Here is a 22,583-nt window from a genome sequence, read left to right on the forward strand (position 1 = left end):
CGTGACACGACCTAAACGATGAAAATGGAAGCGCAAAATGGACGGGATAAATATCTTCTCTCTCAATATAAATTACTTAATGTTAAGTTAAGTATTCACAATGAATCGATGTACCTTCACTATTACATACTTTCAGGATATCGTTAGTGTAGAGACACTCTTAAGTTAATATAGACAGCAACGTTGCAGAGTAATCACGAAACCAAACGAACTGTAGATTTAAATGATTCGAAAAGAGAGCATTTATAGTTTTCCACGTGACGAGGTCGATTCAAAAGCAGATAGAGCCAGCTTTAATAAAGTCAGCTGTTATTTATGTATTATTTGATTCCGCGAAACGCTCAGAAGAGAGTTGGCTAACAAAGAGTCAAGTTTTTATGGTATATAGTGATAAAATGCTAGTTATTATCCACGAGTAAATAACGTGTCACTGTACACAGTATTTATGTAAATATAGTAGAATATAATAAGACTTACGATTCAGCCGGCGACTGATTTTTGTAATCATTTACATTATTAGTCCTCCAAATTATTTTCTGTAAAGAGTGTTCGCAATTCCATTGTTATAAATAGATCCTAGTTTGTGTATAAAATTGATTATGTATAACTTAATAAGTAGAATGTGTATGAAATATTATATGATTCGTGATGGAAGCGAACTATTTTCGATTCAGCGACTACGGCGCGGGCAATAAATTTCGTAAATGCTGATTAAGTTTGGGAAAGATTATAACGTGACAAGTCCGTGCGTTATTTAATTGCGAGAATAATTATCTAGCATCGGCCACGCCCCGATGCAAATAAATGAGTGGAAAATTATTCAAAGTGACACTGTTGACAGGTAAAATTTATGTACAACATAATTTCGTATGAAAACATATTACATTTGCATACTCGTTAATATAAATGTTAAATTCCAATCAACAAGATACATTAAAAATACATACACGTTTCTTTAATCAGTCCTACTTCGAATCCGTTCTACTAAATACTTCATCGCGTAGATTTTATATTGCAGTTCATATTTATTGAAAATAAAACTGTACTTTATTTATGTATAAACAGTTGGTATTTATTGGAAATAAAACTGTGCTTTATTAAGTATTACTATATACAGCTATAATCGATGCATTTATACGTATATACTAGATGTATTATCAGTATATGTACATACAAAAGTATTTTTATTAATCGCTAGAGAACTGTACGGTAACGTGAATTACCGTGATCGAAATTCTTACGTTTAATTTCCATACAAACAATCCTTATATTGTTTCTCGTTCCCACCAACTTTTTAACGTTTGTAAATTTCTATCTGCACGCGCAGATACATGGCTGACACCCGAATCACTAAACGTCCCTTGTAAAACAAGCAAATGTAATAAAGTCTAATACATTATGAAATACGAACGATCTGTACATATAAAACTTGTGTTTTTAAACAGTAATATATGGGCGAATTATTACACACAATTTGTACTTGTCACACTAATGGTACTGACTACATTTATTTTTGTAGAGGATATTTTTTAAACAGAATAACTACCATTATAACAAAATAATATTGTCTTGTATTAAATGGAGTCTTGGGCAGGGTAAGGATCATTCATTATTGCAAACTAAGGAAGTATTATGCGCATGGTTACAGTTCTCGTGATATATTTTAAGAAAATAGTGGAAAACTCAGTAATTACGTTAGTGAGTTGCAACATGCTTCTGTAAGTCTTCGAGACTCGAGAATGGCTTCTCGCACAGTTGACAAACATGCGCGTTTCCATTATGTATGTCTAAATGTTCAGATAATTCTTCTTCAGTTTCAAAGAGCTCGTCGCAGATCGTGCATTGAAATTCGTAAGCTTTTATTCCCTGCTTCTCCCATTCTGCGATCGCAGCTTCTTCTTCGTGAGCTTGCATGTGCATTTCTAACAACATTTCCGAATTAAACGTTTCTGCGCACTGCAGGCAATGATAGGGTTCGTCCTTCGCTTTATCATTCTCATTAGCGATATTAATAAGATTCGGATTGTCATCCTCCTCATCGAACAAATGTTTTTCAACGTGTGCCTCGAGCGCGTCTTCGGAATCCAGTGAGTCCCCACAAATCGCACACTGGTATTGTTCTTTACCAGTGCTTTGGTCATCTTCGCTCATATCGTCGCAATGCTTTTGTAAATGATCCTTCAGTATCTCCTCGTCTGTAAATATTTTATCACACACGAAGCAAGTGTAAGTCTCCTTCTGCTTCTCCACTCCTTGCGCGTTATCTCCTCTCGATCCTTTCGTCGCTCCTACTTTCTCCGATTGAGCACTGCTTACGTCTATTCTCGGATTATCGGATCTCCCAACCACGCTGTTTTCCACTTTCGGAAGCTGAGATTTCTGTGATTTTAAATACACTATCTCTTTAGAATTCTGTGACGCGGTCACATTAGTCGACTTTTGAGACTCCCCTTTCGTTATGTTCTCTATATTAAATTCAGATTGATCGTGGCTCTCTAAATGGCGCACAAGAAGTTTCTCCGTCCGGAATGTAGAATTGCATACGTAACATTTGTGGATTTGTTGCTTCGCAGATTTACAAACGTGAGCTTTCACAAACCTAGCCTCGACGATTTCGTGGCATCTTTTACATCGCATCATTTTATGCTTGTTATGCCGCGATATCGCCATAGACTCTGTTTTATGCAGACGAACATGCGCTATAACATCGTTGCGGCTGTTAAATGACTGCTCGCATACGCCGCATATATGTTTCTCGCCGAACGGCGAGTTCACTTTGAAAATGTTCTCTTGATTTTCTATTTTCGGTTCGTTCCTTGTACCAGATCCAGAGATCGTTACATTATTAGAATCTCCTTTAGACTCTTCTGTTTCTTTCATTGCACCGACTTGCCCTTTTACAACTTCCTGCGACTTCTCCGCGCTATGTTTATCTCCCGTTCTAGACGTTTCAGACATTTCAACCTCCTCGGACAAATTAGAGTCAGAATCCAAAGCAGAGGTGTTGTAATCATTATATCGAATTGGCGGTACGCTCTGTCGTTTGTGGAAGACCATGCTGAACGGTCCGCCAAGTTTATTTTTAACGGTACGCTTGGTTAAAATGTGTATGTTATTAATATTCCGGTTTTTACTTTCTTTCGTCACGTCTAAGCGTTTCAACACGACTTTCGGCTGGTATTTCTTGCAATTCTGCGCCTCTTTCACGAACGCAGGTGAAACTCTTCCGGACTTCTGTGTGTACGAATTAATTACAGAGCCGCAGCTTCTCATCATTGAAGACTCGAAATTCTTCTTTATTGTTTTCTCTATTATACTCTTCAATTGCTGGTCTAAAGTTTGGTACGAAGTTTTACAACCATTCTCCGGTTTATCCTTCTTCGCGTCGTCGTTAATCACTCCAAATAATCTATGCTTCATTTCTTTCTCGACGAATCCTGCTAACTCCACTTGCACGCGCTTCAAAGCCTCTATCTCTGTCCCTTCCACTTCTATGTTCAAACACTTTTCGATGCATTTTTTATCGCTAGAATCTGTCGGAACTGGATTTATTCTGCGAAGCTGTACAGCGTCAATGATATCGGTATTTTTCTCTGGAGTATTCTGCTCGATGGTATCGTGCTTATACTCTTTCGATAAATTATTCAAATTAGCTTTGTTCAGATAATGTGGCTCCGCGAACATCAGCGTGGAAGTGACGATATATGTGGCATCTCCAACTTCTAACTCTGACTTCACTGAACAGGGAGTGAATGTGTCTTCGGTGATTTGTGGCTCGCTTCTCTTCGACGATTTGTCTTTAACAGATTTCTCTGACAGTGGCACAGAATTTTCTTTCTCCTTCGCGTCTTTCTGAGGACATTTGTCTTTCTTTATCTCATCTTGCTCGGTAGAGTCTTTGACGGAGGTGTTCTTACTCTCGGTTAACGAGTCAGAATTTACGTCCTTGAGAGATCTTGTTTTTCGCGTGTCGGAATCAGAATCTATGCATATAAAATCATCGCCGTCACATTTCACATCACTTTTGTCAGTGACGTTGACTTCCAACTGTTTGAACGATCGAGTCAGTCTCCTTTGCATTTCAGTTTCTTTATCCAGATTCGTTTTCACTCGTGCTTTCTGTACTGGCGACAATTGTGTATCGTCCGATGCTATAGAGTCTGTGTCTGAAACACTTTCACCTCTCGCCGCTAGAAGAGCCTTCTTCCTAGCTACCCACCTTTTCGTCGATGCTTTCCTCTGTTCGGTCGTTCTACTGCGCTTTCCAATTAGTAACTTAACTTTTGCTTGCATCAGTGATGACTTTGCTTGGTCATCTTTACTTTCAAGCTCTCCATCCTTTTTACATTTATCATCATCGTGAGCTTTCTGCGAAGAATCCTTCGACGACGTAACATCATCGTCAGATATATATATCTCTTTTATGGGTCTTGGCTCTGTTGCACAATCTACATTCGTAAATTCCAAAGGTATCAACGGTGGCATCTCGGTCTTTGGTTTCTTCTGGAATAAATATTTCCATAAAATCTTACTGCTACAGATAACAGAAACTAAACTATTAGTATTAGGGATACCTTATCGGGAGTATCAGAAAAACTGTCTTCTGCACTTTGCTGCAAGTCACTATATGTTCTTTTCGGTTGTGAATTCTACCACAAAAGTATCAAGTTAAATATAAAATATTATAAACATTCCACATAAATATGGTTGTACGGTGATACTACAGATGTAAAAAAAACTGTCTAATTGAATTACAAAAAGAATAGAAAGAAATTTAAGATGGAGCAATAACATCAAACGAAAGATTTCATGATTCACTCGTTGGTAAGATTTCTATACTACTGTGCCCTGATGGAAAGAAGGCGGTCGAGAAACTCTTGGGCCGAATATCAGGTCCGAATAGTATATCCCCATTGGCTGGCTCAACAACGTCGACGAATACAAAGTAAGGAAACGGGATACAGGTGGCGGGTGCCAATGCGAGCGAAGAACCCCTCTTGCCCCTGTGACATTTCAACCCTCTTCTTTCCATCGGGCCACAGTACTTCCGTTTAATAACATCAACAGGTTAATTACGCTGACTCGCTGTCCATCCAGATTTACTAAACGGTCAGTAACTTATAAACAGTAGTCGACATGTATGTAAGGTTCCCTCGTTATTAAAGTTAATCCTTTAAAACTACTGTTCTCATTAAGCTGAATAGTCTTACCACATTGTCAGAGTTCTGTACAAGTTCCAACTGACTCAGTAACACTTGATTGGATCGTATAAACTGCTCTTTAAACTCGTTCCACGTATCCAGCTTATAAAGACATACATGGCAGATAATGTTCGGCAAACCGTGTTCGTCGTTGATCTGTATAGAAACAATATGCAGTTGTACGACAGATGAAAATGCAGAAGCATTTGTCTAAATGAAGAAAAAAAATGTAAACAACATACATCGATAGAGGTGCACTTTGCCAGATCATTTAGTTTCAGGTGCAAGTTTCCCACAAAGAGATCGCTCATACAACCGTTATCAACGAGGCAAATGCGGCATCTTTTATTTACGTTTGATATTTTGCGCTTTCGCAGCATTTTCGTACGGAGCACAAAACGATATTACGCGATCTACATTAAATGATACAGAACACTGTGAAGTGAGCGGCGCATGAAGTTATGGCGGGTGTTGCAACAATAAATCGAAGGATTCGATAACACGTTTGGTGTGCGATCGCCTTGAATCGCCCCATGTGTTCATTTGGTTAGAAAATATCACAACTCCAACTACAGGGCCGAGAACAGAGAGGTCCGGCGAGTGCAAGGCCCCCGGGCAGTTTAGGGGCCCCAGAAAAAGGAAAACGGAAGAAAATAAAGACGAATAAAAAACTGATATTTGTATTTAATGATATTTATTTGTTTGTTTCTTTTATTTTATATTCTTTAGTTATTTTCTCTTTCTACCAATTTTGCTGCTGCCAAATTTGCCGCTCTGGGCGGTTGCCCCGTTTGCGCCCCCTAGATCGGGCCCTGATTATCCTTTTCTTCGAGAAAAGATTTTATTCTCTTCGGGGTCGTCCTTAAATTACGTAAGGGTAATTTTGGCGAATTCTTAACCCCTCCCTCCCCCAGCATAAAAATTCGTAAGATTTAATATTCCAACCTCTTCCTTGCGTAATATTTTTTCAGTTGTTAAAATTCTTTTAAAGGTTTATATAATTCATTTAACTCGGTTTCGGGAAATTTAAACTAAAACTACTTTTCTGGAACATTAATGATAGAATTTGTATTTATTGAAAATTAGGTTAAAAAAATATTACGTAAGACGCTACCTGACTCCCCCCGTTATAAGAAAACGTAAAAAATTCACGACCCCCTCCACCCCTAAAAGGCCTTACGTAATTTAAGGACGACCCCTTTTACCATTGAGAAATTGTTTGCTGCCCCAAAATATTTCTTGCATCCGGGTCCCTTTATAGAGAAGGCCGGCCCTGCCCAATTAATCGCATCAAATGCAAGGTGGAGTGTAGCCTAGCTTCACACGGTTATCATCTTGTATCGTTACATAGAAATCTCCCTTCATTTCCGAGGTTGAATCAAATGACACGATGCGTCACATCGCGCATCATCAAGTGTCCAATCAGATCATCAAACTCCGTTATACTCAGTAAAGCATTTAATTTTCCATACACATATTTTCATTAATTGTTAATATCAATCTACCATGTATATACTCCCATTCATGTACTCGATACGCGTATAGATTTAATAGGCAACAGTGTAACATTCGCCAAGCTCATGTTTTACGTAAAATATATATACACACATACACATAACTCGCAACTAAAGTTCACAGGCGTCTACGCCAATGCTGCGCGTAATTGTTTGTCGTCATTCCTTTTCGAAATGTAAACGGCAGTATAGGATTTAACGCGTTAAGAATAATGTATTCAATATTCATTGTGCTTCGGATGATCGTACGTGTGTGCAGGCTCGCGATGAAATGACTGTCGTAATTGTGAGTTAGGTTCGACTAAACGTCAGAAGCTAGAGCATGGATGTCACGGATAACGCCGATGGATCTTTAGATCCCCGCGTACAGGTAATTATCGTTAATGACACTTCCTCTATTTATAGCACTAGTATTATTTCGAACGCATTTGTCGAGAAATGCGTATTTCTGATAGCTTCTATGTATAAATAAGCATAATCGGTAAACGTGATTATAACGCCTAACACAGCCTGGTACCGTGTTCCACTTTGCTTTCACTTCTTTTCCTTTGTATATTCTCGCTTTACGAACATCGTATATAAATAACTTAATGACACTAATGTATGTAAGAGACTCGATAAGTGGATTTAAATCTTTATCATAGAAAAGCTCTGTATAGAATAATTCTTTACTGTAGGGCAATTCTGCGAGCAATACATATATATATAGTCACCATAAAACAATACTTTTCTTTCATTTCTGTTCACTGATTATTATCTCGACGTACAAAGTTTCAATGAATAGACTAGAATGATGGACTTTATGTTGCATGTTTGATGGAGGATTTAGTAGAATTTTATATTGCCAAGCCACCTATTTCTAACTTTTTAACAGTTAAAGGATAGGCCATGTGGATTTATCTGCCCTTTAAGTGTTTAATATTATTTGTGCTTTTTTGTAAAGGCAATATTTTGCCAGCTCGAAAGAATATGGCATGCTCAGTGGTACTGCCTATGTCATTTTTGCCAACAAACCCATAACATGTAATTTTATCGATTAACTTCTTTTCTATCTTAATAGTAATGGGTACTTAAATAAAACACGAATAGAGTTCAGACATTCAAACAAATACATATATATATTGTTGCGAGCACCCTATGAAGAAGAGTTGAAGGCCTACTGGTGCTCGCGACAACGATAAGAATCAACAACGATCGAATCAATCTCCTGTCAAGCTCTGTCACTCATAAACCAGACCCCTTTGAGAGCAGAATGGCTGCGACCATAACTACCGTTCACGACTTTATAGTTCTTGTATTCAATACAGTTCCTTTGTGTTATTGTGTTCTGTTATTAAATCTTTATAATGCCTAATGGGAGAATGCCTCGTTATAACAATATTATAAACTTTCGATAAACCGCTGACATACAGTGGCGGACAAAAGAAAGTTAACAACTTTTAAAATCGCATAACTTTTTTTGAATTGGTCCAAATGACATGAGTTTTCTTTTTTAGAAGCTGGAAGGATTAGTTCGCTAAATGACAAAACACGTCACTTAGCATGTTGTTTGGAACAATTCTAAAAAAGTTATGCGATTTTAAAAGTTGTAAACTTTCTTTTGCCGCTGCTGTAATAGTAACGTAACAAAAGATACAAAAAGAACATGATATCATTTAGAGTTTCAAGAAATTGCTTGCGACCGTATGAGTAACGCATCCAAAGTTTATAATATATATATATTTGTTTGAATGTCCAAACGCTGTTCGTGTTTTATTTAAATAACCATTACACTGGTTATGGGCCCAGCATTACATTATTTTATTTTCAGTTTCTTAATTTATATTCTGATGTTTCTCCTGCTATTATTTCACTCCCGTTGCATTAAGAAAGTCAGAATAGCAAAAATAATCTTTTTTTCCTATCTACTGAATTTCTTTTGATATCTGTTAGGAATGGAACAAAGAGAATGTACAATTTCATTGAAATAAATGGAGGCGATTTCACAGAGCTTAAATATAAAATAGAAACGTGACGTATAAAGAAAGCGTACCGTAATCAAAATCATTATTTATTATTATGAAATTTAGAATATAATAAGAATCCTTAGTAGTAGTGTTAAAAAATTTCAAATATTATAAAATGTCGGGTACCATTGAGGAAGTTATAGTTTTATAACATGATCAATTTATCTTACTATTAGTATGACCTGGCATATGAATTAAGATAAGATATGATATGAAATTATTGAGTGTTCGGGAAGAGCGAAAAATTTTATCTTACGTATTATAATCAATTAATGATAAAGCATTTCCATGTTCTAATAACAAAGAATGTCATTTATGGAATTTTTCAATAAAGATTGTTTTGTGTTTCCTGGCGGAAAATTAATGGAAAACTTATTAAATTTCAGATCGAGTTGGAAAAGTTGAACGACGCAACGGATGATATAAATAAACTTGAAACTGAATTAGATGTAAGTTACATTATAGTGCTCCTATTAATGAAATTGATTCATCACAAAGTATACGAGTCTACAATAAGCTTGTAAAATAATAATTAGATTTTGAGGTATAAAAAATACTAGTAATTTAAAGTATTACTTAGTATGTTTTAAAAAGAATTGCAGTTTACAAAATTAATTCAGAATTGAATGTTTATTATCCAGGAAGCTCACACTGCTTTCAGGCAATTGTTGTCCGAGACGACAAAACGATTAAAGGAAATTTTAAATAAAGTAGGAAATGGTTGCGTTGATAGAGCAAGATGTTACTACGAAGCACTCGAAGTAGCGCGGCGAGCTCAGGTGAGAAAGAGTGTAAAAAGTTGTTTAGATTTCAAAGGGCAAATCATTAAATATTTTTGTACAGGTACAATGTCAACAGCAAGCTCAATTATTCCAAAGAGCGAGCGAAATTCACGCAGCAGCAAAGGAAACTGTAGCCTTAGCTGAAAGTCGATTTATGTCGCATCAGCACGAATGGAATTTCGATCAGGCTTGGCAGGATATGTTGAATCATGCAACACTTAAAGTAAGATATTCATAAAGTGAATTATTACATTTTATTTCAATGTAATTTGTTTTAATAAAACCCCTAAAAAAAGTTCGTAAAATCATTCATTTTCGTCGCAGCTAAATGTATGTAACTGCTTAATTAAAAACAGCGAAGAGAATTCTGCTTAAGTTTAACTTTACGTTGTTACAATCTTCCCTAGGTCATGGACGCAGAAAATCAGAAAGCAGAATGTGGTCGGGAGCATTATAGAAGAGCGCTGCTCTTCCATGACGCCGAAAATAAATTATTACTTTTAGAAGAAAGACATCATCGTTCTATAACAAAAGCACGGCCATACTTTGAAGTGAAAGCTCAGTGCGATCAAATGTTAGCGACACAAAAGGAGAGAGTCGAATGTTTACAAAAAGCAATACAGGAAGCAAAAACTAATTATGCCACGAGCCTCCGTAGATTAGAGGAGATTAGTAATCAAATTCATCAACAACGACGAGATTCTGGTATGTTTACTAATATTAATTGAGAACTGATAATTTAGAATTAGATCGTCATTTAATCTTCAATGAAAAATCGTTTCTGATTGTAGACTTTATAGCCAATGGACCTCGGGAACCAGGTGTCGGTGCAGAACTGGTTAGCCCACAGAAGATTGTAAATTACGACATGGAATTTAGTCAATTAAATGGCAATACGATGAAAGATATTACGAATAATCAGTTTAATAAGTGTAATAGGACCGAAGAATACAATGTTAGTAAAACTCATAGTAATTTCTGTTTCAATGATAATCTGTATTTATTATTCATCATTTATTATGTTGCAGGATAATTACCAATCACAGGAAGATAGCGAACATCTTGGAAAGAGATCAGTCGATGGAAGCGAAGCAACTTCTTCTCAATGGGAGTTAGAATTACAAGCTAAATTGAAGAATTTAAATTTATCTGTCGGGAGCTCAGTACTGGATCATGATAGTAAGGACTCGAATATATCCAATTTACATTCTTATAGCGAAGAGGCTACAAAGTCGGGTAATTTAACGCAGGAGTCAAGCTGCAACTTTTCGCAGAATAGAGAATTTCCTATGCACAATATAAATCAATTTAAGAAATTGTTAAAGAACTTTCCAACTTTAAAAAATCCATTGGCAAATGTGTCCTTAATGACGCGCGTTGAAGGACCAAGCACGGCAAATAATATCGCTGATCCAATAGTGGTAAAGAAATGTACGGTTGATATAAAAAGTGGTACATCAAAATCGTTGAGTAATAGTCCCACGAAAATTAGTGTAACGAGTTTAGGATCGAAATCCGCTAGAAAGGTGGAAGCTCGAAGCGCGTCGGAATATGTGCCAAATGAGGTCTTCAAATTTGGCTCTAATTGTAATAAATCTCAAAGCAATAACGATATTAATTCAACTTTGAATGTTGATATCATATCTATGGAGAAATATCAAAGTTTAGGTGATACTTTAGATAATAAGACTGATAATCTTGAATTTAATAAACCAGTCGCAGATTCAAAGTGCGATAGTGGATTATTTAAAACGAAAGAAGCTTGTAACAGTGGCCTACATGCCAAGAAAAACGCGCATCGTACACAGTTGAATACTCATAGCAAAGTAAACTCGCGGTTGTTCAGGTCTAATTCTTCCCAATTCTTATCTAACAATCCTAGTCCGTCGCCAGTGAAATTGAAATACGTAGTAAGTTCACCACGCGCAAACTCTCTGAACAAAAAGCAAGCTAGCGATCCTAATAAGTACTCTGAGAGATTAACGGAGAAAGTATCAAGCATCAATGAGTTGCCACTGCTGTCGTTGTTTGAGAAAACGTATTCATTGGCAGACAGTAAAGGCAAAAGCTACAGCATGATTACTCTATACGAGAAGCAGAACTTAATGTCGTCGAATGGCTTGCGTTTAAATAACACGAAAAGTAGAAGCACGGATAGATTGGCAGACTCGAAGGACAATTTATTTCTAAGGGTTCCAAGATAAAGAATAAAACATTCAACCAAATAAAGGGATGTGATAAATTACGAGATGAACTTGGTGCATGAAAGTCTTTAGCAGATTTAAGGATTGTCATGTGGACGGAAATTAGTATTTAATTTTGTAAATGAGATTTGCATTATTTTCCTTTCAGTGATACAAGAACTAAATATTAACTTTACAAACATCTGCCAAATAGATATAAATTTTATATTGAAACGTACTATCTTTAATTGACAACGTGAAGTAAATCAATCAAACAATAGAATTGTTTAATAATCACGTTACGCCAAGGTCGAACATATACAATTATGTTTCTTTTAGATGTACTTGTACTTGTAGTTTCATGTCAATTTGCATATATGTGATTTTGCGATGCGGATTGGATAATTCCATAAAAGCGCTATGTATAAGAAGAACCTATGTGAAACGAGACGAATACAAATAGAGGAATTGTAACAAAAATTTTGCATAATATTATACGAGTACATATTTCATACTTGTTTCGAATGAATCGTGCGTAGTGTAAAAATCAATTAAACTATTACTGTTTACTTCCAGCGTACCCTCCGAATTTTGTAGCGCTCTTGCTAACTATGCGCCTTCGTAGTCAAAATTTCCGCGTTACACTAGTTACTATAAAGTATATAGTAATATTCTAGCGAGGCCTATTATACTTTTTAGAAGTTGTTATAACGAAATCGTATTACCAGAATATTATGTTATTCATAAGTTATTTGTGCTACTACCTATTGTTTACTAGTAGAGGTGTGCGAGAACCCGAAAATGTCGGGAACCCCAGGGTCAGGACGGGTCGGGTCGAGTTCCCGAAATTTTCGGGATTCCCGAGAATGTCCGAGATTCTCGAGAAAGTCGGGACTCCCGAAAATTTCAAGGACCCGTTTAATGAGCACGACATCACACATTCAACGAATCGTAAGAAAAAGTGTAGAGACATTGTTGATTTTCCGAAGTACAAACATCAGTCAGTTCTAATAATACGAATCTCGACACTTTCGGGAATTCTGAAACCCTGGGGAACCCGTCCCGATCCCGACCCGACATTTTCGGGTTCTCGCACACCTCTATTTATTAGCTCTTCTGTACTGTAACTTACGTGGTAATATAAACATCGATCTACCTGTTTATACGCTTGACAAACCTTATGGAGTCTTTTTCTTGCAGTCATACAATATTTTCATAGTTTCTCGTATCTTTTAAAAAACACTTCATTTATCAAACGGTTTACTTCACAAAAATGTTGTTTAAAATCTTGTGTAAAAGGTTACATCGAAGATGCTTTACTTATATTTCTGAGTACAAAAATATATATTATGGTTGCTGTATACTAAGCGTGATTACTTTAGTAACGATGACTGTGTACATATTAAATTTGTGAACAAAAATTTATGAAAATGATTGACAGCGTTCGTTTCACATCGTAAGAAAAATTGTTGATTACTGTATAGGTTGCATATTATATCATTAATGTTGTATTGCTTTTCTTTACATATTAATGTTATGGGATTATAAAATGACAATGTAAATATTACCAAGGGAAAACTCAAATTTATTACATACGAGGGTCTCAAGATGCAGTTCTTAATCAGTTAGAAAGGCATTGAAAGTGTTAATGTGGTTTTTTATGCATGTATGATTACCTTTTTGTAATAAAACTGAGGAAAAAAGTTTTAGGACACTCCTTAGATAAAAAAATTTGTAATTATAACTTTTATAAAAATGTAACCAGCGAATGGAAATTTCATGTAGCGATAGACATGTTTATTAAACATGAAGAAAATATACTTGAAGTTGATTTTGTTATTATCTAGTATAATGTACAGAAGTATCTTTTTGTTTAGGTTCTCTTTAGATTGCTTTGAAGTCGAAGTTATTACAAGTACTCCATTTACTATAATATATTGTGTATGCTTCATTTTCGTCATTTACGTTCTATAATTTTCGACCGATTTGTTTTACGGAAACGTTATTCCTTCAAATTAATGTAAACTGCATAAAGTAATTAAACATACAGAATTTGTCAACATACTTTACTCGCGATGTCTATGTTTGCTTTTAGTAAACATTTCATTTATCTACAGCAGAAATTGTAACTTATTTACTTACAAAGGACGATCCCGAAGCCGGAAATTAAAAAAATTCTGAAACTTTGTAAATATGTAGGGGATTCCTTCCTGATTACAACGCAATTTTTGTTTGCTGCTCAAATTCGCACTAAGGGGGTGTAATTGACCCCTGAAAATCCGGTTATTTTCCGATTTTTAATTGAACATAATTTCCGGTAACATAGATCGTTCGCAAACTATTTTATACGCACATGCATTTAAAGCTTCTGTTCATTCGGAATTTTTACGTAAAATATTTCACCAGGAATTGTGAGTAAAGTCATCGACAATTATTATTATTATCCTAGAGATAATAACTATAGTTCAGTAGCGCCAAAAATTTAAAAACTGTAATTGCCATTGCCTGCTCAGTGCCGTGAAAATGTATTTAAAAAATGTGTTATATCGCAACAAGACAATCGTTAAATTTTTTTGAAAGAATAGTAGAGAAAATTGGAAAATTTACGATGTATTCGAAAGCATGATCCACGTCCTCGCTAAAACATACCAAAGTCCTGTTGGCAAATGTTAGAGCAAAATTAATAAATTTTGTGACTTGGGGTAGCGCACTTTGACAGATCACGACAGACGGCCATTGAAAAGGTTATCGTTTAAAGTCTAAAGAGATATACGACCTGACCTGAGAATCTACAAAAGGAAATGGAAAATTATCGAGTTAACAAAGCGAACTTATATGACCCAATAAAGAATCAGAACGAGGCACGTGATTGAGTATTCAAACGACACAAGTTTTGAAATCGTGAGCCGATGGGTAGATTGACGCGTCCCACCTGAATTTTAATTTCAATGAACAAGCAATTATTTTTTCACGTATTTATAATTTCGGAAATAGGCTTTTTTTAACTTCTAAAATTATTCGATGAAAATATATAGCTTGTTATATAGCCAGTTATTTAAATAGAATTGCTAAATAGTACTAAATGAAAGTATCGAGATTTTCTGTTTATTACAAATGATTTTTTCAAGCATTTTGTATATTAGAGTAATAAAATTTGGTTACTAATTATCAAGAGTTTAATAAAATTACAAGAAGCTTAACAGAGATACATTAAAGGAGAGAATGATGAAGGCTGAATTATATTTAAATTCTACTTTAAGAAAAACAGTTTGAAATTGATAAGAATTAATAAATTAGAAACAATCATTTTTGCCTTTTCATTGGCTGTAGTAACAAAATAACAAAATTCTTTCAGTGTGCAGATTTAAGAGAACTGAATAATGAGAGAAAGGCACAAGAGGAGAAACATTGTAGGATCAGAATAGCGAAAGAAGAAAGAAAAAGAGATGATAAAATAGAAATCGAAGGAATACTGCCACAGCAAATAAATATGATGCTTGGACTTTGCGCCATTTGTCACCTTACTCTAGAAGACATAAATTCAAATTTTAATCAAAATGCCTCTTGCTCTAAAGAGCATGCATTATGCCACCGTTGTGTTCAACATTTCACAATTCCATCAGGTTAATTAATACAGCCTTTTGCAATTATATTCTGCTACAAATCTACTAAAAAATTATATTTTTTAAAACAAACATATTCCCAATTGATGAGAATTAAATTGATACAATTATTCTAAGTTGAACTAAAGAAACAGAGACCGAAAGTCTGAGATTACAATTGCATATTGCAGATTCTGGTTGCGTTCTTTGTCACGCGCAAGTCCAACAATCGAACATAAGTTTATTGCGGGAAAGCAACACCAGCTTGAATTCCCTATACACGCGTTCAAATAAGATGCAACTCCCACGGCAGCCGCCAGAATACTATCTTAAGCATTATCAACGTGCACAGCAATGTATGCCTATTAACGACGAGGAATCGTACACTAAACCTTGGATTCAAAATTGCCCGAGCATAGCACCCAATATTGACAAAAATGTCTTAGGACCTTACAATGTTCATGATTCCGAGGAAAGTTCTGACTATGAACGAATTAAAGATCAAAGTAATATTCGAGAGAAAAGAACCAAAGGTGACGTCATACAAAGGCAACAACATAGTCAATATAACTTATTTAAAAAGGGACATCCAGACACGCACATATCCGAAGCTAAAATTAATGGACAAATTACTGCGGAATGTTCTCGCAGACCGATCCGTTGCCCGCGGATCGATTGCGCCATAAACGTTGCTTTTTCTGCATTGACGCACCACTTCATTTTCGACCATCCAGAAGTGCCCATTTTGAATGTGGAGCCAGGTCTTAAGAGTACGCTCATCGTCAGTTTCAGTGCCTTAACGTTGGATTCCAGTCGGTGCCTGGCTCTTCTTCTGGTTTCCGGTAAACTATCGTGAGTATATTAGTAAATATATACCTAATTATTAGGGCTGGGTTCGAAGCTAATTTTTAAATTCCCGAAAATTGAAGTCCTGATTCTGTTTTGTAAGTGGAATATCTTGCTTTAAGAACTGAAGTCAACAAAATTTTTCCATAAATCTCCATTGACCGTGGTTAAACAAAATATAACAATATACAAATCCCCGAGGAACGTTGCGAACGATTCTTTATTCCCTGATTTTATACTTTTTCTTATCTGAGTTTTGAGATTTTCGAATCACAAAAACAGTGCAAAGTTTCGAATTTTCGAAACTTTCTGGGATTTCGAGAAACCCATCCCTACTAAATAAATACTAAAGTTTCTAAAGCTATGGGCATTTTATAAGCCAAAGAAGGCATAAAACAAAATCAACGGTAACGTTTTATTGAATTTGTATGATTTACCTAAATATGTAGTAAATAAAAGAAGATTAAATTATAATTCAGGCAGTTAATAAAATTAAAAGTATTTAATTGTCACCGAGACATTTACGTTGTATTCTATATCAACGCCAAAATGCAATATTTCTAATATAATGTTAACAATCACTTTTCCTGTTCTTTAATACCTATGTAAATACCACAACTTATCGTAACAAGAGATCCTGTTGCAAGACTGTTTAACGGTAGTCAAATCAACCCAAAATTCCGAAATCGCTTACCATTACCAGTACTAGCTGCCCGACTACACTGCACAGATCAATATGTGTCCACTGACAAAATTCATAACAAAAGAGATTACCACGAGAAAGATGTGATTATTGCCTGGATTGCTGGACTGGACATTGGAAATACGACAGAGAAACTTCTATGTAGTATTCAGGTATATTAATTCATCGAAAAGAACGTTTAAGGGTCAATTTAGACAAGCGATGCGGCGTCTTTGCGATTTCGCACCGGTACATATATGTATATAGAGAGATTTACATACATGTACCGGTGCGAGAACTCAACGACGCTGCATCGCTCGTCTGAATTGGCCCTAAGTAAACAAATGGTTATATACCTATGTACATAGCAAATGATATGCGTATAATGAAAAATGGGCTATTTCCGCGACAGGCTGTGGATAAGATTGATAATGAAGGCTTCCGTTCCCTGACATACACAGGTCCGGTGAACTCGTTAAGAACAGCCCAATGTCCTCAAGATATCTTTTCAGCGGGTGATTGCATAGTTCTTCACGAAGGTCTCCTTAGTCACATTATGTCCGACTGTGCTACACTCAATGTTAATGTTACTGTACATTAGACGTACTATAAAAATACATAGGTATATAATATTAAATTCCAATATCTCCATTAGCGGTGTTAATAAAAGGAAGTACTTACACATGGAAAAGTGTAGTGCACCTGTGCCGGCATTTCTTTTGGATATCGCTTTAAAATGCAGTATTGTATAAAAGTACTTTATTAATTGAATATATGCATAGAATGCAAAGATATACAAAATTATAATTTGTATCATAAGCTCGTCATAGCGGGAGGGCGAGCATACGCCTTTGGAATGAAACCATATTTCCGAGTTTTTGGCGCATACGCCCACAACCACCCATCTACCGTTTGATTCCCCAAATCTGCATATATCCAGTCAGCTCTCCTCACAGACAAATCATCTGGCGCCTGCGCCTTATAATCGTACAGCACAACCAATTCTGTACCATTCGTTTCATCCCGAAAGTCACGCAAACCTTTTTGCAGCAATGATTCATTCCCCGGCATAGTGTTGCTTCCTTTTCCTTTAAACAGAAAGAAAACTGGTCAAGTTCGAGTCAGACTTTCTGTGAAAAGTATATGTTATTCTATAATAAATGGGATGGAACTGTATAATTTTACTTCTAATGTATATTCAATAACGATGTGGATATCTGGAAATTTTAAGTCTGAGTAGTGTGGAACGTTTCATTGAGATCCAGACCTGAGCTATATTGAGAGTTATAGCATTCTTATAAACATTCTTAAAACATATTTCTAATTTTATAATATAATAAACTATTTCCAATAAACTTTGGGGCGGATCTGTGTATAAGCTACGTGGGATGCAGCCTAGGGCGGCAAACTTTGAGGAGTAACAAATTTTAGGGAACGGCAAATTTTGGAAAACGGTAAATTTGGGAGAGTGACAAATTTTGGGGAGCGGCAAATTTTGAAAAACGACAATTTTGGGGAGGGATAAATTTGAGGGAGCGACAAATTTTGAGCGAAAGAAATTGGGGGAAGTTTGAACACAGAGGCTAAGACAACTTTAAAAACAATTCACTCCTTTTTAACGTAGCGAATTAGCAATAACTCATATGTGAGCTGCCATATTAAATTAATTTTGAAATTGCCCCAACTTTTTTAAATTAAAACATTTGATATTTCCCGGAAATGGCGGCAGACACTTGTTAGCCTAGGGGCGCCAAATCTCCAAATCCGCCCCCGATAAAATTATAAACACTGCACCGAAGATGAAGTTGATTTTATTAATATGATAATAAAAGGAAAACGAAACAAACCTAAACTATGTGTTTCTGCAGATGTTGTGGCTGCAGTAGTAGTGGTGGTAGTTGTAGTAGTAGTTGTTGCATAAGAATGAAGAACATGTCCTGGATATACAAATCCAGATGGCACGAATCCCTCATTTCCATCGCAATGTCTAAGTACCCAAAACCAATCTGGATCATCTCGATTAAGTACAGTTACAAATTCACCTCTCTCTACGCTAACGTCGTTTTCATCTCTAGCCACAAAAGTATAAAGCACAATGTATCTTCCAGCTGATGGATCCTGTAATGAACATTTCAAATACATTAAAATATATTCATTGCACTTCCATAAATTCGTTCTACAGAATAAGTATATACATATATTTTGACAAAAAATAGGTAGACGTTATGCTAAAACATTTGTATACACACCTTGAAGAAAGGATGTACATCTGGCTGAGAGGATATAGTTTGAATAGAATTTTGAGACTGTGTAATATTAGATCGATTAACATTTACGTCAGCAGTGGTGACATTACGAGCATAACTCTCGCAGTCTGACGCTGATCCAGTGTCAGTTTGTTGTGCATCTACTGTTTGTGAACGACCTGTACCAGCAAAATCACAATCAGTCTCGTTAGACCTGGGCAGTTTCTTTTTTACATTGTTCATAAGAGTAGCGAGTGTTAATTCAGCAAGTTGTGATGTGTAAGGTGCACAATACGAATGTGGTACAAAGCCTTCCATACGTGTATCAGCTGCTATTACATACACCCAATCATTCTCTCTATACAAAACATTTACAACCTAAAACATGCAAAAAACAAACAAAACAACACCATCAAAAATGCAGTTTACATTCAACGTCAAACAGAATGGAATTAATGTTGAAAAATACTGCGAACACATAGTATTCACAAATATGAAGCAAATACAAGAAGACAGAATTAAGAGAAACATACAAAGTGTTATTTACATTTTCTTTTCTCTTTTTTAATATCACATGAAAGTATAGGATAAAAAAACTGCTAACCTGGCCTCGTTTCACTTGAAGCTCGTCATCGACGCAGGGGGTAAAATCATGAACAATGACCATTTTACTATCCGGCGAAAGTCCATTTTCCTTTTCGATGCCTACTCTGACTAAAGTCTCGATACTAGCGCTTCCCGTTATACGACCAGGAGGCAATGGTACTTTAGTTCCCAAACCCAGTCCTGTTCCTCCTGCTCCGACACAGTCTTTATCCAAATTGAAATTGTGCACTCCAGCTGGATTGTAGAAAATTGAAAATCTTTTATTATTGTATTACTCCTCCTCTTCGCATAATGTACTGTGCGTCGACGAGAAGATGGTCCTCAGAACCGCAAGGGGGAAGAGGGGTTCTTCGCTCGCGTCGGCTTGCACCGCCTGTGCCTCGTTCGCTCTCTTTGTATTTGTTGATGTTGTCCTCTACGATTGTGTTAGAGATCACGGACCTATGGGGATATACCATTCAGACCCTAGAGTTTCTTACGACAACATCTCGTAGACGCACAGCACGTTTGCACACCATATTGTATAAAAATATTATAAAATGAGTTACTTAAATAAATCCTACATTTCTAAAGGAAAACGATGCTCTTAATAAAAGTTGTTCCGTAGTGCTTGATAGTCATGACTGGGGATTAATCCTAACAGCTATACTACACAGAAAGCACCAGCTTTTATTATATTCCATGTGCGACTGGCGAATCAGTGGTTCAGAGTTCACGTAATGTTACTGATCTCTGGTTAATGATTATTAATAAACAATACTAGTTAGGGAATGATTGAAATAAGTAGCTAATGTTAAAACTTAAACCATCGCAATTATGCAATTAAACAATTTCATTTTTTTATCACTACATTTTAAAAGAAGACAACTTTTGTTTAAAACATCTTCTCTTCTTCTATGGAACACCAGGCTAATTTAAATGGACATTTCCAAATACTTCAGTTTATAGTTTATGTGTTTCTAAGGCATGAGTAAGATTATTTCAAAGTCGAAAATTCATGGTCTACTAAATACTGTAAGAATTAAAATTGAAGTATTACAAAATGGTTCATGATAATTATATATAAATATGTATAACTTAAAATAAATCGAATTAATGAAACAAACAATACTTTGCAGAGATTTATAAAAGAAAAGTATTTACCTGACTTCTTGAACATTTCAAATTACATGTACTATTCCAATGAAATGTTTCAAATAACATTTCTAACATAAAAAATTATAATAATACGAAAACCTTTGAAGCATACTCATATCGAGTATTTTTAAGCCTTAATAATTACATACAGTCTCGATTAAAATATACCACAATGTTGCTACACACCGTGCAGAAATTTAGGGGCACTAACATCAATAAAAAATGAGGCGTTATCCCGAAGCTTTTTACTCACGTTTCTTTTTCTTTCCCCTTCGTATGCGCACCGGACACAAGAAAGCCATTCTGTTTTCCTAAAGCTCACGCAAAATCACATATCCAGGACGTGAATCGTTAGGTGTCAGAACATCACCGAGGCGAGACATAACAGGGGTAAGCATATATTAAGCATGCCAGTAAAAGTTGCAAAATCTTTCCCCGCGGAACAGACGAACTCGTGGCGAATAGTTGGAAAAATCTTTGTATATTCGTGTGCGCGAATATGCCCGAGAAATGCAACAGTAAAATCTCGCACCAGAAACCTAATTAGTCCTTCGTTCTCCCGAAGGATTTTGGATTGGATGAGACTGGAATTTAGATGCCTATAGTCGTGAATGCAACAGGTAGACGGCGCTTCAGCGACACACAAATTCAACACACGCAAACTTCGATGCGATCGTGTACACGAAGATGTCACACGAGGATATCCAGTTATCCCGTTAACTTTTTAAGGGGGTAGACACGTCACGTGACCTGGCAGATTCGGCAGGTCGGTATTGCAGCATTTTTATCTGCACAGAAATGGTAATACCGATAGATCGACGATTACCCGGTGAACGCGAGAGGGAGCTGTTTGCTATTTCTGTATTCTATTTTGAATAAGGAAAGAAATTCTCAGCTGTTCCGTTATACTTATAAAAATTTAAACGGAAAGTCGGCTGGTACTGTAAACGTAGAAAATTCATTGTACATTTTAATTACTTGAAATGTGTTTATGCTACAATATTCTACGTTAGCAGTAAGGAATTCTAAGTGAAAAGGGAAAATAGATGAGGGAATGTCCCCAGAAAATGAAATTTGTTAGGTTAGACCAGGGGGACCAAGCCGTCTTTGTTTGGCTGAAGTTTTCCCGTTTAGTTAGCACCGTATTGGTAGGAGGCGCTAGGTACATCACACACACATACCTACGTGTATCAGTGAGCACGACACACAACCTTTCGACGTTGGGGAAATGTTACCATGACGACCGTCGTCATTTAGAAATGTTTGGCGCAGACACGAGGAAGTGTCCTCACTTTCCCTGGTTTACCCTTTCTAAGGCCGTCTGACCATGGATTGTCGCGTCAGTGACGCGTATGCAGCAGATAGAAGGATATACAAAGCAATTGAATATATTTTCTTTTCCTAAGAAAAGAAGAAATATTCAATTTCAATGTTTATCCTTCTATCTGCTGCATACGTGTCGCTGGCGCGACGATCCGTGGACAGGTTTTAAAGTAAACGGTACATTACACGTATACACATACACATACGTCCCGATTCACACCAATTCACGCATTCACAGTTTAGTACGCACCTCATTGGTAGGAGGCGCTACAAACTCTGCTTCAACTTTCGTAAGAGGGAAGCTTGGCCCCCCTGGTGCCACCTCTGAAGTAACAACTTCGTGAAAGAACTGTGACTTGTGTTGCGCACTGTATGTTTAAAAACGGTAACTCTGAGAACCATATTCCACCGATTCATACAGGTCGGTAAAGTTAATAGACATGAAAAATAACTGC

General features: G+C 36.2%; 4 protein-coding genes across 6 annotated transcripts; 2 read left to right on the top strand and 2 right to left on the bottom strand.

Annotated features, from left to right (window-relative positions):
- Positions 1–1,046: 1,046 nt before the first annotated feature.
- Positions 1,047–5,712, bottom strand: LOC143366647 (uncharacterized). Of its 2 annotated transcripts, XM_076807861.1 has the most exons (4): positions 5,444–5,712; positions 5,211–5,357; positions 4,575–4,649; positions 1,047–4,503 (listed from the first exon to the last, which is right to left on the bottom strand). In XM_076807861.1, the coding sequence occupies exons 1-4, from the start codon at positions 5,579–5,581 to the stop codon at positions 1,696–1,698; spliced, it is 3,168 nt and encodes a 1,055-aa protein (XP_076663976.1). In that variant the 5' UTR covers positions 5,582–5,712; the 3' UTR covers positions 1,047–1,695. The 2 variants fall into 2 exon arrangements, with proteins under 2 accessions (XP_076663976.1, XP_076663977.1); XM_076807862.1 differs by lacking the exon at positions 4,575–4,649.
- Positions 5,713–6,427: 715 nt separating this feature from the next.
- On the top strand, positions 6,428–13,506 carry LOC143366653 (uncharacterized). 2 transcript variants are annotated; one of them, XR_013084780.1, is made up of 8 exons: positions 6,428–7,085; positions 9,108–9,170; positions 9,363–9,500; positions 9,565–9,726; positions 9,911–10,208; positions 10,295–10,458; positions 10,532–12,504; positions 12,575–13,506. XR_013084780.1 is itself a non-coding variant. In XM_076807878.1 (7 exons), the coding sequence occupies exons 1-7, from the start codon at positions 7,038–7,040 to the stop codon at positions 11,705–11,707; spliced, it is 2,049 nt and encodes a 682-aa protein (XP_076663993.1). In that variant the 5' UTR covers positions 6,428–7,037; the 3' UTR covers positions 11,708–13,506. The 2 variants fall into 2 exon arrangements, 1 of the variants encoding a protein (XP_076663993.1); XM_076807878.1 differs by having other exon boundaries at positions 10,532–13,506.
- Positions 12,553–17,906, top strand: LOC143367281 (uncharacterized). Its single transcript, XM_076808917.1, has 5 exons — positions 12,553–12,674; positions 15,017–15,309; positions 15,480–16,140; positions 16,767–16,989; positions 17,229–17,906. Exons 1-5 carry the CDS (start codon positions 12,553–12,555, stop codon positions 17,415–17,417), a joined length of 1,488 nt encoding a protein of 495 aa, XP_076665032.1. The 3' UTR covers positions 17,418–17,906.
- On the bottom strand, positions 17,561–21,518 carry LOC143366657 (SH3 domain-containing protein Dlish-like). The gene is made up of 5 exons (XM_076807889.1): positions 21,059–21,518; positions 19,667–19,902; positions 19,066–19,440; positions 18,664–18,934; positions 17,561–17,904 (listed from the first exon to the last, which is right to left on the bottom strand). The coding sequence occupies exons 1-5, from the start codon at positions 21,105–21,107 to the stop codon at positions 17,630–17,632; spliced, it is 1,206 nt and encodes a 401-aa protein (XP_076664004.1). The 5' UTR covers positions 21,108–21,518; the 3' UTR covers positions 17,561–17,629.
- Positions 21,519–22,583: the final 1,065 nt, after the last annotated feature.

The sequence above is a fragment of the Andrena cerasifolii genome, chromosome 3 (assembly GCF_050908995.1).
Source record: "Andrena cerasifolii isolate SP2316 chromosome 3, iyAndCera1_principal, whole genome shotgun sequence".
Classification (NCBI taxonomy): Eukaryota; Metazoa; Arthropoda; class Insecta; order Hymenoptera; family Andrenidae; genus Andrena; species Andrena cerasifolii.

What these genes read in the sequence shown, in the direction of transcription:
- LOC143366647 (XM_076807861.1), bottom strand. Translation starts at nt 5,581, where the DNA reads ATGCTGCGAAAGCGCAAAATATCAAACGTAAATAAAAGATGCCGCATT. An exon ending in CAAAGTGCACCTCTATCGAT is followed by an intron (nt 5,358 to 5,443) that starts GTATGTTGTTTA and finishes GTTTCTATACAG; the next exon opens with ATCAACGACGAACACGGTTT. An exon ending in TACAGAACTCTGACAATGTG is followed by an intron (nt 4,650 to 5,210) that starts GTAAGACTATTC and finishes CTTTTGTGGTAG; the next exon opens with AATTCACAACCGAAAAGAAC.
- LOC143366657 (XM_076807889.1), bottom strand. Translation starts at nt 21,107, where the DNA reads ATGGCTTTCTTGTGTCCGGTGCGCATACGAAGGGGAAAGAAAAAGAAA. An exon ending in AAGGGGAAAGAAAAAGAAAC is followed by an intron (nt 19,903 to 21,058) that starts GTGAGTAAAAAG and finishes TCTACAATCCAG; the next exon opens with CTGGAGTGCACAATTTCAAT. An exon ending in TGCAGAAACACATAGTTTAG is followed by an intron (nt 17,905 to 18,663) that starts GTTTGTTTCGTT and finishes TTCTGTTTAAAG; the next exon opens with GAAAAGGAAGCAACACTATG.
- LOC143366653 (XM_076807878.1), top strand. Translation starts at nt 7,038, where the DNA reads ATGGATGTCACGGATAACGCCGATGGATCTTTAGATCCCCGCGTACAG. An exon ending in CTTTAGATCCCCGCGTACAG is followed by an intron (nt 7,086 to 9,107) that starts GTAATTATCGTT and finishes ATTAAATTTCAG; the next exon opens with ATCGAGTTGGAAAAGTTGAA. An exon ending in AACTTGAAACTGAATTAGAT is followed by an intron (nt 9,171 to 9,362) that starts GTAAGTTACATT and finishes TTTATTATCCAG; the next exon opens with GAAGCTCACACTGCTTTCAG.
- LOC143367281 (XM_076808917.1), top strand. Translation starts at nt 12,553, where the DNA reads ATGTCCGAGATTCTCGAGAAAGTCGGGACTCCCGAAAATTTCAAGGAC. An exon ending in GACATTGTTGATTTTCCGAA is followed by an intron (nt 12,675 to 15,016) that starts GTACAAACATCA and finishes CATTGGCTGTAG; the next exon opens with TAACAAAATAACAAAATTCT. An exon ending in CTGGTTTCCGGTAAACTATC is followed by an intron (nt 16,141 to 16,766) that starts GTGAGTATATTA and finishes TATCGTAACAAG; the next exon opens with AGATCCTGTTGCAAGACTGT.